The sequence below is a fragment of the Choristoneura fumiferana genome, chromosome Z (assembly GCF_025370935.1).
Source record: "Choristoneura fumiferana chromosome Z, NRCan_CFum_1, whole genome shotgun sequence".
NCBI lineage: Eukaryota > Metazoa > Arthropoda > Insecta > Lepidoptera > Tortricidae > Choristoneura > Choristoneura fumiferana.
The window spans coordinates 4,954,668-4,968,375 of NC_133472.1; the positions used below are offsets into that span (position 1 = coordinate 4,954,668).

General features: G+C 35.9%; 1 protein-coding gene across 1 annotated transcript in view; it reads left to right on the plus strand.

Moving 5' to 3' along the window:
• The window catches only part of LOC141440644 (uncharacterized), a 48,981-nt gene that overhangs the window by 19,874 nt on the left and 15,399 nt on the right, over positions 1-13,708 (plus strand). The window contains exons 2-4 of the mRNA XM_074105168.1: positions 1,643-3,939; positions 4,898-4,962; positions 6,305-6,492. Coding sequence (XP_073961269.1) covers positions 1,643-3,939; positions 4,898-4,962; positions 6,305-6,492 — 2,550 coding nt within the window. The remainder of the gene's footprint in view (positions 1-1,642; positions 3,940-4,897; positions 4,963-6,304; positions 6,493-13,708) is intronic.

A 13,708-nucleotide genomic window follows, 5' to 3' on the forward strand; every position in this document is an offset into this window, starting at 1 on the left:
AGAATGGCGTCTGGAATAACACATAAGCTACTTTTAATCCCGATATTCCTACAGGATAAGGATAAAATCTCGAAATAACAACCGCTGGAAGTAGTCTTGAAATTTGGTATGTAGGTAGCTGGACGTTTGGTATAACACATAAGCTACTTTTTATCCCGATACACTGACGGGATAGGGATAAAATCTTAAAAATTCAACCGCTGGGTTTAGAGTAATGAAATTTTAACAGTTGTTCTTAACACAACCTCAATGACGACCACGATCTAAATTTTGGGAATTCCCAGGGGAACTTTGTAAAATCCCGGAATTTCAATTGTAAATACCAGATCGAATACCAGTAGTTTAAGCGTGCGAAGCCGCGGCAGTAAACTAGTAGTACAATCAAACCGAATACAATTAACCGATAACCAATAACCAATATCTGACCGAGACGAGCGTGAATGGGAATGTTGGGAGAGGAAGGCCTAGACGAACGTACCACGATCAAATCGGGGACGTTCTGAAGAAAGGTCGGGTCAGGAGTACCTACTCTAAGCCGACGTGCATGCATGAAAAGATTGATGAATGTAGAGGAAGCGAGAGTTGTATTGTATGCCAGGATCGTAGCAAGTGGAAGGATGTAGTCTCTGCCTACCCCGTTGGGAAAGAGGCGTGATTTTATGTATGTATGTATGTAATATCTGACCGAAAATAAGTACGCCACTCAGAACTCAAAAGAATACGCTCGTCTGACTTCATCCTATGACGTAAACGCGTTTTTTCTTTGGAGTTACAGAATCCTAAAAATAACTTGCCCGTCATCGTTCAAAGTGACATTTCACGTGCGCATATTAACATATCACTTTCTTTATATCTACATACATTTAATTTTTACTAGCTAAATCACATCTTCATTTACCATTACCAAAAGTTTTATACACCATTCACTCTTAATCAAAACTGTACTTTAAATCAATACGCATTCAGTTAGAGAAAAATAAATATTTAACTTACTATCTTTTGGCACTCGACCGCACTAATATTAGGGCAACGGATATTGACACTTCTTATTAGTCTAACACGGTTCACTTTTGATTGCCAGTAATGCTAAGTTCGTGTCAGACATAGCTTTCTTATACCACTTAAATATACCAGTAAGTTCTTTAAATCCGTTAAGATGACTTGTGAAATGCAAGTTTTTAACACGCTTTTATTTCTCTCCATAGAGCAATTAACTAATGCAACAGGACTGTGACTTGTATGGAAAAAACTATAAAAAAAATAGGATTGACTCCAAAAAAAACTATCAGTTTGAATTCGCACTTCAGCACGAGGCATCAAGAGTGGAACTATAAGTCTTACCTTACCTACATAATTTATCGGGCTTCTATATCTCCTGCTGGCTCGAGCTGAGGCACCGACTTCAAAGTGCAAGAAAATTATTATCATGTTTTTTGGATTCGATTAAAATTGGTATACCTTTATTTATCGCTTAATCCCACGGAAACTATGCAGTTCCAAGGGATAGAAACCACCTCCTTCCCAGACAGCCCAGGGTCTTGATTTGACCATTAAACAATACGTCTACTGGACATTTTGTCACGTTGACAACTCAGTTCCGGAATGCATAAACATTAATTTTGACTTATAACTGTTGTTTCAGATCGAAAATGCTCAAATGGGCGGTGTATGCAAAAAAGAACCAAGATGTCAAGAGCGACGTGGACGAGGAGGACTATAATGCACCATACAACACCCAAGCTAGACGATCGCTTGACGCTCAGTCCATCAAAAAGAGCAAAAAACCCAGCCGATATCAAAGAAGATCTCTAGGGCCTTCTGCAGTTAGGAGAAATGTCAAAAATATCGATAAAGAAAACCTCAATTACATAGGAAATACACCTAACTATTACAAGGAGGGATTTGTCAAAAAGACAGAAATTCTAGCACTAAAAGACGTTAGCAACATAACACCAACGAATGGGACTCCAGTTAAAAATTTTGACAGAAGACGTTACTATCCTAATGGTTCTAAAGAAGACATACCACCTGACTTACCTCGCACACCACCCACATACAGCAGAAGGGTAAGAGAAGCTAAAAAGAGAAAACTAGAGATGTCTCAAGAAGGATTTAAAAGAGACAGTCCACAGTACAAGTCCGAAAGAAGAATCAAACCTATTGATAGAAGTATGTTAAGTTCAGGACTGACTCATAGCTCTTCAGAACCATCGCTGAATGAACTATCTGACAGACTTAGTTTAACCAGCACTAGATTCTCTTATGCGGGAAATAAACTACCAAAAAATATGGGTCCTATTAGTACAACAAAAGCTGCAAGTGAGGGTATAGCAGAAATCGAATATGACAAAGATCTAGTTATAAACTGTATCGAAAAACCAATCGTTAATAGCAATGTGATAGAGAAAACGACGTTACCAATTTTCGGTCACCATATCTTCACTGATAATCCTTTATATTTCAACAAAAACGACGGATTTAGCAACCGGATTCCGTTGAAGAGAACGCGAAAGAAATCAAACGAATTCGAGAGTTCTTTCAAATCTCCCTCAGTCGATAAAAGAGATACGCACACTTTGTTGAGAGATGCATGTTCACCAGTCTCTGTCACTCCTTTATCAATGAAGTTGGCAGCATTAAGGTTCAGTGCTCTAAGTACTCATAGCAAGTCACAAAGAGTACCATTCATAAATGAAGTCACAGAATACTTTCCCAAAATTGAAAATCAGTTTCCTATCGCTCTTAAAGACGAAGAAAGCGTAACAGAAATGGAATATAAGTTCATTCTTGGCAAAGATTCGTTAAACAATAATACAGAGTCAACAGTATCCACTACTCAAATGGGAGACGTCACTCTTGAAAGAATGATTGAAGATATCATAAAAAGTACCAAAATTATCAAGTCTAAAAGAAGAATATTAAATAAAGATATCCAAGTTTCAATTGAAGAAGAAATACCTCCTCTTGATTGCGTTAAAGATTTATTTGTGAACCCTCAAGCAGAGAACAAAGCTAATTTGATAAAAGAAGCTAAATACGTTAATTTGTCGCGTGAAAATTCGATATCCCCTAAAAGTACACCCACAAAAAAGATAATGCCCGTGCATAGGGTCAATGAGAAACTACTTAAAAATCTTCCCATCGGATGTTTTCTTTTAGATGACGGCGACGGTTACAACGAAAGAGAAGTGTGTACACCAGAAAACGCTATTGAATCAAAGTTTAGGGTTAGATCAAAAGAATTAGTAAACAGGACATTAGCTAGATCGCAATCTATGAATGCGGCGTCAATAACTAAAGGAAACCTTGACCGTGCAACATCTGAATCAACACCAGATCTTTCAGAAGAAAGTTCTAAGCTTCGACTAAAAAGACAAAGATGTATTCGCAGAAAGAAGTCAACCGTTAGTAACGATAGTCAATGGAGAGGGAAAGAATCAAGATCAGTTTTAACCCACATGGACATTCCCAGCCCTGCTTTAGATTTACACAACGTATCTCTAGCAAGTTTTGACTGTGAATCATTCGATCGGGAGAAATCAATAAGGTCCTATGTATCGCACAGTAGTCTCATGCCTTTCGTTGAAAGGAAAACATCTCAAGAAATGTTTGGTCTTACTTTAGAAAATGGAATTCCGAGTCCTATAACTCCTGTGCCGAATCTTAAGAGGTCGAGCAATGTTTTGAGCGACGTAAGAGCTCATAAGACTAGCAAGCTTGATGACATTAACAACGATGCTTGTACGCCTGTTATTGAGTATAAATCTTCGAGGCGATGCTTGACGTATTCGCCAGAAGAAGCCAGTATTAACAGTAGTGACGAGAGAAGGCGAAGTGTAGCAAGTAATGTTATGGAGAATAGTGAAAATCGTTTTAGCGCCCCCAAAGGGACTATAGACTTGGAGATTATTACGAGGAATGAAGTGATTGACGTGCACGGTGAGTGGTGACTATCGCAACATTTCTTACCTTTTTAACTTAAAAAATGCCGGTGAAGCAGGTGGTGAGTTGTCGTTCATTGTGGCGTTCTAAGTTCTTTCGACTGATGATGATGATGATGAAATGCCTGCTACAAATTCAAAGACGCAGATGACCTAATATTGATTGGATATGTATAGTAAATAAATACACTAAGATTCAGAAGTTGTCCTTAGGAATTTTATGAGCTTTTGTTTAACTTACAATGTTCGTACCTAAGTAAATTACAAGGGCCATTATTACGTATAAATAATACGTATTTATACATAAGTATACCCATACTACAAGCTTGCTTATATACCAGTAGTTTGGGACTAGGTTAATGTTGATGTAAATCTTCATTTATTTATTTTTTAGTTATTCTTTATTATCTATTGCAAAGCTGAGTATTTGGTATTATAACCTCTACACGGTCCTGAGAAAAAGGTTCTTGACGACAGACAAACTGACAGACAAAAAGAGATAAGTATATTTCCTTTTTCACGGGCTTTTATTTAACTCTTGCTCGTTATTTCTTTGTATGCTTCAAATATTGCAAGTTAATGTTGATCCACTTTTTGAGGTTGGATGACAATTATGCAAATATGTCCACTCATAAAATAAAACTTGTATTAATAGTGACATTTTTGGGTCATTATTCAAGCGTTTATACCGTATGTTTTTCGTTGGCACTTTTTGTTGACATGGTAGAAGATTCTGCTACAGTTTCCAAGTTATCAAGTTGAATTGCGGGACGTCTAACAATAATCAAAAATGTAGTGCTTGAAGAAGCGCTCGAATTATGAAACTAAAAGTAGACTTTATTCTTCTAGAGTAACGCTAAAAATGTAACTAAATCTCACCGGCAACGGGACATAGGAATTTTTTTTGAAGATTATTTAGTCAGAATGTCTGTATTAAACCTTGATTTGGTTTCCAGTAATAAGGTGCCGGGATCTACAAAGGATATGCGGGAGGACGGATGACATCAATGCTTACGCTAAGGTATAGTACATTGTGTCTTAAGGGCGGTAAACGAGGAATTACGAACGGACTGAGGGCTTTAATGAGTCGATGTTCGTACACACCCACACTATAGGGTTGGATGAGAAAAAAAATCACCCCCACTTTACGTCTATGGGAGGTACCCAAAAAAAAATTCATTTTGAATTTTTAATTGTACTATTTTGTCGGCATCGTTTACCTTTATATCCGTGCAAAATTACAGATATCTAGCATTGATAGTCCCTGAGCAAAGCCGCGGACGGACAGGCAGACAGACAGACAGACATGGCGAAACTATAAGGGTTCCGTTTTTGCCATTTTGGCTCTAATGATGCGATTTCTAGAGAATTAAATTATACATAGGTACTTATTTTATAATATAATACGATACTATATAATAGGATGTTACAAAAATGCTTGCAAAGCGGAAATGGGTTAAATGGTCCAAAAAGACAGAATGGTTTATAAAGAGTCCATTTACAATATTTGTAAACCGTAATACCACCTTATGAATTACAGGCAAAAAAATTTTTATTGATATAACTATTTCAGTGAAATGAAGGTTTTCACAGAGGCGAAATATCGCTAGATGGCGTTAGTATCGTGAGGTACGTTTGACGTTTGCTTGCGATTGGCTCATTTAATTATTTAACCACACACACGAGCAAAACGTCAAACGGACTTCAAATTCAAATCATTTATTCAGTAAATAGGCCGCAATGGGCACTTTTACACGTCATTTTTTAAACTACCAGCGCTTTCGGAAAGACCATCATTGCCAAGAAGAATGCGCCGCAAGAAACTTGGCAGAAAGTCATTTATTCAACATAAAATAATTACAAATAAAATACTTAAAAACTACAGTACACAATTAAATAAAAAAAAATAACATTAATACAGGGATGTATGGGGTCCCTTAGTTACAAAACTAAACACTAACTATTATCTACGTTCAGTGGAAGTGTAGACTGCTTCCACCGTCATAAATAAAAAAAAACTTCACGATACAAACGCCATCTAGGAACTCCGGTTGTATAACGTGACAGCTGAGGTTTGATAATTTTGCTTTAGTAATTTATTAGATACTAGCTGCAGCCCGCAACTCTGTCCGCGTAGAATTCGTTTATCGCTATACCTGGGGAACTATACAATTTTCCGGGATAAAAACTGTACTATGTCCTTCCCCGGGATTAATGCTATCTGCACACCGAATTTCATCTAAATCGGTTTAGTGGGTGAAGCGTGAAAAGGTAACAGGCAGACTGCCAGATAGCAAGAGTTACTTTCACATTTTTTATAATACTAGTAGGGATTTATGTTTTCAATAACTTTTTACCTTCAGGTGGTGATAGGCGGCGCAACCGAGAGCCAATGTCTTCCCTCACAGAGGTCCATCTTCCAAAGAACCTCAGTTCTCTACGGGAAGAGGGAACCAGAATTTCAGAGGCACCTCAAGCTGCCTCTACCCACAGCTGTGTACGATAATCAGATGCTCCATGTATCAGTGTGGCACAGGGATAAGAAATACCGGTAAGTGCTTAAATTATGAGACGTATAGACCGAATACCTTTACCTTTTTTAAGTAAACCGCGGCGCTGTTTATACCAAAGCTACCAAAGTTTATATATCTATCTAATCTAAGTTGTTATGACACGTTTAGTACTTTAAACTGCGTTATTGGTTTCTTATTTTAATACTATGTTTTCAAATAGACACTATAAGTAGTAAAGAGAAAGACCTGCTTGTTTAAATTTCCGTCCATAAGTAAGTAATCAATTCTCTGATTGGTTATTTGGGGTCTTTTTGTATTTTTTTATTTCAACTCCAAATTTGTTACTTTGTCCAGTGGTAGTGTAGGGGTATGGCACGCAGCACGGAATGCTGAGGATCTGGGGTCGATTCCCAGCGCAGGTCTCTTTTTCTGGTTTTCCTGTGCATCCATGTCTCAGTTTGTATTTTCAATATGTAATCAGTTCTGTATTAAGTGTGATTTTGAGACTTGAGTGAGTTATTGTGATAATTTTTCATAAGTCAGTTTGAAATAAATATTAACCTCGAATCATTGTCTTTTTCCATTGTATAATTTTCATAAAGGTTGAAAATTTAACCTCGAATCATTGTCTTTTTCCATTCATACTTATGTAAAAAAAGAATGCTGGTGTCATCGCTGACACACAACCCGGCTGGGCCCGACCCGACCGGGTTGAGAAACAATACCGGGGTGTCAATCTCTAATAGACTCTATCTTGGTCTCTATATTCTCATCTTAATATTACTAGATATTGAATTCATTCATTGCTCGCGGGAACAATTCAATTTTCCGGGATAGAAGCTACTCTTTGCCCTTCTCAGTGTATCAATCTATCGGCATACCAAATTTCATCAGGATCGGTTGAGTACTCTAAACGTAAATGCGTAACAAGCAAAGCCACTTTCGCGTGAGGATAGTGGAATAAAGCTCTTTTTAAGTCTGCTGAAACTATCTCTAGAAACAATACTTCTGTATTACTGCACGTAAACAATATAGATACGTTATTCATTATTCCGTCATATTTCATAGTGTAGTCTACCTTTCGTGGCAACCTATATATGTCCTCTACAACGCCTTTTCAAACATAGACCTTACGGCTTAGATCACAAAGTTGAAATTCGAAAACTTTTTGAAATGCAAATACATCATTTTACGATATTCATCGCCACACATCTACATGTTCTATATAGTAGACTGAAATAGTGACGTAATATTGAAATGTAACAATTTGAAAATTGTTCCACATACAGGGTGTTGAACTTTTGTAGAAAAAAAATGTATGAAATCCGTGGGAGTTTTCCGAAAAAGCGAAGCTGGCTGGAAGGCTTCATACATAAGAAATTGGAGGCGACGCGGCTATGGCACATGCGCAGAATGATCGATTCACCGCAAGCCCCAGCAGTCGAGGACTAAAACTCAGTACGCTCGCGTCTCAATCGAGATTTTTTTTTAAATACGCATTGCGAGTGTCAGTGCCCGTATCTATAAAATCGGTAAGCTTACCTTTTTGTGACTGTATTTTTTCCTACCTCTTTTATACACCAAACATTTTTTTAAATACTTTTTCGACCTGGGACTTGTTGTAGATTCAAACGCTAGGGCTTATGCCGTGACCCATTTTTGGCGGAAAACTATCATTTGGCTTTAAAAGAAACAATTGAGAAAGTAAAAATAATCATGCATTCGTGAATACTTAAGTGGTAAGCAGAACATGTAAAATACTTTCTGGTGTGATAGCATAATGCCTCATTATCACTGTCCGGTGACATATTTTCTTACCTTTTTAGAACTGACGTATAAAAGGAGAAGAGTTTAAGAGTTTTTTGAAAAATTAATTTCTAATACCCAATCATTGCTTGTTAATTTATATACAAAATAAAATGTCATTGTTTTATATTCCACACATTATTTTTTTCAAAAATGCCGCATACTATATGATAGTACAATACAATACAATACAAATATTCATTATTGATCACCAAAAGCAGTACAGAGACATTACAAAAATAGAAAAAATCAGGTAGACAATAGGCGGTCTTTTCGCTAAAAAGCGATCTCTTCCAGACAGCCAATCTAGTATTGCTTTTATACTCGTAATGGGCGTATACATGGTTCCCGTTTTTTTTCTAACGTGCCATAGATAGCGTAATATTTAGTCTGTGGTGCTTTCATAATTTACAAAACAACCTGTATCTAGGCTAACTCTGTAACAGAGCGTCGCAATGTGTAGATAATCATTGACAGATGTTCTTTTAATTATCTAATAAAGAAATTGGTGAAAAGTTTGTTAATCTGTACCAACCGTCAAATAATGAGCGCGCTTAATCTTTATACCTACCAAACTTTACATATATCAAAATCATCAAATTCAAAAAACAATGGGCGAGATTATTTACTTAATTAAGTTCTATTTTACACTAAAATAACTACCGCTAATCATCAAATGATTCTTTTCGCGCATACATATTTACCGAACTCACATGCCAGATAAAAACCATAGTCATTAAAGGATATTGTCTACCTATAATGGCGATTGGCCAATATTGCCGGTATATACGTAGGTATTTAATACGCAGCTATACTGCCCTTTAAAAATTGCTGTCTGCCTATACTGCCCTCCTAAGCCGAAAGGCGCAATCTCAAAAAAACGCTTTTCTGTCATTTACACCATGTGATGCAGAATGTTTTAAGCTACACGATAGTATTAATAACTGAAAAGTGTTTTTTTTTAGATAGCGCCTTTTGGCTTAGGAGGGCAGTGTAATGGTGATTGATTCCAACAATATTGCCGGTATATACTTAATACGTGGCTATAATATTGCCGCGATATTCCAGGTACGGTTTCGGGATGTTGAAAATTTAATAGGCTCTTGGGAATATCAGCGGAATTACTCCATTGGCAAATACCCACACGTATCAAAGGTGTTTAAAAAAAGGAATATAACTCCAACTAGAAAATACACTTCATATTATAATATCCTAAATATTTTTGAAATGAAATGAAATGAAAAGTATTTTATTTCAATATCCAGATGCGTGCAAGAAGGTTAGAAATGTCCTAGTAGGTATAGGAATATACCTGTAAAAGGACAACCCGCTCTTCTAGAATAAAATGTAACCAACATATTTAGTATACAATTTTAATTTAGTATATCTTCTCGTATAATAAAGACGTATTCATGAATAACTTAGGACTTAACCAATATGCAGGCAAAGTGGATATAATTTCAGTGCTTTTTTTAAACTTTATTTTTTACTAGTCAGGTATAAATAATCGATAGAATTCGTACCGCTATCCCGTGGGTGCTATGAAATTTCCCGGGATAAAAACTATGTCGCAAAAAGAACCCAGGACTTATATCATAACAAATTTTGGTTTAAATCAGTTCAACAGTTCGAGTGAGAGGTAACAGACAGACATAAAAGACTGACAGACTAGAGATATTGGTAAGGATAGCGACTTTTAAACTTGTATTTGTATTCGCGACTGATAACGAAGCCTACATCAAATTTTATGAGTATTAATAACACATATCATGGGACACTTGACACCAATTGACCTAGTCCCAAACTAAGCAAAGCTTGTACTATGAACACTAGGCAACGGATAAACATACTTATATAGATAAATACATACTTAAATATATATTAAACATTCAAGACCCGAGAAAAAACATTCGTATTATTCATACAAATATAAGTATTATTCATGCTAAAGCGGATGTATGGATGATGCAAGTTGGTACAAGTCTGGAATAATAGATACCTAGGCTGCTTTTTATCCCGATATTCTCCTAGCTAGGATTTATGCGGGTATACTTACACTGAAAATAAGATTTGCTAACAGTAACAAAAAGATATGTTGCTTGCAACATAACTCGAGTGACTACAAAACTAAGGCCTACCAGTAGCTAAAAGTTAGGTGAAGTCTTACAAAATCGGTTTTGCAATATTAGCATTATTTTGGTTCCTAATTAGTAAATTTTGGCTAGCATGTTTGTTGTATGAGAGCCGCTCTTAAATATATATTTTACTCTGTTTTTAGTGTTTGTTGTCATAGCTGCAACAGAAATACATAGTTTGTGGAAATTTCAACTGTCTAGCTGTCACGGTTCATGAGATACAGCCTGGTGATAGACGGACTGAGAGACGGACAGCGGAGCCTAAGTAATAGGGTCCCGTTTTTACCCTTTAGGTACGGAACCCTAAAAACTGTCAGTGAAATGAAATAAAATGAATTTATTTGCTGGTATATACATAAGTGTTACTTGTACATAACTACATGTTAGCCACTAATAATATGGCACGCAAAAGTCTTTATCTAAGTAATGTCTATTCATATATCTATAATTTATCAAAATATTCTTTGAGACTGTAAAATGGTTGTATAAGTAAAAAAGAGGTATCCAATCTTAGGCCTCTAGGTTGGCAACGCATCTGCAATACCCCTGGTGTTGCAGATGTTTATGGGCGGTGGTGATCTCTTACCATCAGGAGACCCACTTGCTCGTTTGCCATCCAGTCAAATAAAAATTAAAAAATATATTTTTTAATTTACTTATTAGAAAATTCATTTATTTAACTCAGAGATAACCGGGAATCGAACATGGTCAAAATCTCTGTAAAATATTGCTATAAATTCTGCACATTTTTTCGTTGTTATTTTTGACTGTGTGGATCATAAGTGTGGAACATTTTACAACCTTTTATTTAACTTGCAATGTGTGTATGTATGTGTGTTTTTTTACATAAGATGTTATATAAAAAAATACATAAGAATGCCAAATTTGAAGTCAATCTGACTACTGGAAGTGCGCCAAATTCACCTTGCGAGATTTGACCCGGACGAGTATGTACATACATACATACATTATACTATACATCATGACTCATCAGGGTCATTAAAAGAATCCGTCCTCGTACGGGATACAGTTTCGTAGACGTTATTTTGTAACCATTAATAATTTATATTCACATTTAGTAGCATCATTAGATTTATTTTCACAATAAAATTTAAATTTAAAAATCCTGTTTAGACATTAAATAAAATAAGTACCTATTCGGTTGTAAAAATGCTATCAAGTATACAAAAATTTCAAAAAATAGTAATCAATGAAATAATAAAATGCAATTTTCAAATTAAGTGCACAATTCAATAATATACTTAATAATTTAAACATAAAATGTCAAAATGAAAAAATAAACATATTATTTTAATTAAATGAAAATAAGCCGTGGTGGCCTAGTGGTTTGACCTATCGCCTCTCAAACAGAGGGTCGTGGGTTCAAACCCCGGCTCGCACCTCTGAGTTTTTCGAAATTTATGTGCGGAATGACATTTAAAATTTACCACGGGCTTTGCGGTGAAGGAAAACATCGTGAGGAAACCTGCACAAACCTGCGAAGCAATTCAATGGTGCCTGTGAAGTTCCCAACCCGCACTGGGCCCGCGTGGGCCTATGGCCCAAGCCCTCTTGTTCTGAGAGGAGGCCTGTGCCCAGCAGTGGGACGTATATAGGCTGGGATGGATGGATGGAAGGAATTAAATGAAAAATTTATAAAACGCTCATTCGTTACTGCAATGCAAACACATAGGTACAATAAATATTTACAGTATACTACGCATAAAATCAAACTAAAAAAAAAGAAGCCAGGATCGTCTCCGAAGGACGGATCTCTTCAACGGTTAACGGCATCAACTTAACGTAGTTAACGTACAGTCAGCAAAAAAGGTTGTATTAAAAATGTCATTTTTACCAAAACTTATTTGATCTGTATTTTCTTTAACCCTTGATATTTCACTGGATTACCAGACTGAGGCTAACAGATTGGCTATACTTAACTGGAAAGATGGCTTCTTGCCAAGTTTTAGATACTTATTTGAATGCTGACTTGCATTTTCACTATAATAAAGTTGAAAGAAACATCTAGCAATAGTTAGATATAGTACAGTCAACGTCATAAATAAGTGATCAGTTATGTACCGTGGTGCTTTCAGTCGGACCACAATTTCGTATGGCTTTCCAAACATGACGTTAAAATGACAAGGTACAAAAATGATCACTTATTTATGACGTTGACTGTACCTACGATTACCTGTCAACCTTATTGGAATGCAATTTATAGCTGCTAACCTGAGTTGATTCAAAGATATACTATTTCAGTCTATTCTCATCTCGACCTTTATACATCCCACAGCAGGTCAAAAGCCTCTTCTCCGGATTAGAGTGCTTAAGCCGTAGTTCCCACGCAGGACCAGTGCGGATTGACAACTTTATACACACCATTGAATTGTTTTGCAATTTTGTGCATATTTCCACGCGCTGTTTTCCTTGTAGAGACCGCGGTAAATTTAAAATATATTTTTGCGCAAGAATTTGATAACTTAGAACACAGAGGTGTGAGTCCAGATTTGAAGTCCTTTGCTTCAGAGGCCATAGCTGAAACCACTATACTTATAACAATCAGCGTCAGTTTATAACAACCGCGAAATCGAAACTATCCAAAGAAAACGGGTCTTGTAAAACCATGTCTGTATCTAATTATATTTATGTTATTTAATGTAAAGTAGTGTTTTATAAAAATATGTCTACACTTTTTGATTATATTGTAGCTTCTAGAGCATTCATCCGTCATTCCTTTGGCAAAGGTTGAATTATTTATAGTGTCACTCATTATTTGAGTTTATTGTTCTTTGATTTGAATCACGAAAGCTTAGTTTTACAAAAACCCGGTTTGAGTTTCCATGGTTTAGCTAGCACATATTTTATTACTGTTTATTGTATTTATTTCCTAAATTAGCTTGAACTTGAAAAATTCCTTATGATTCCTTACTTTAATGATTAAATTTCACCGGGCCTTTGTAAAACCAAAAGTTTTTTTTTAGTACGAGTAATGTTGTTATAACCTAATTTAATAATTAAAATGTAAACGACAATATGAAAAAAACACTTAAATTAAAGCTAAAATTACGTATTTTTAAGACACGCTGTGTTACAATATGATTTTTTCATATTATCGCGTACTTTACTGTAAGAAATGCAAATGCGAAATTCATCAGTTTTCTGCCTGCCATGCGATCTAGTATATAAACCTAACAATTTCTGTACAACTTTAATTTATTTCTAGACTAATAATTAACAATTGCTACCTACGAAGCGTTGTGGTATTTGAAATAAACACTGTCTTTGTATCTTTAATTTCTCTTGTAACACC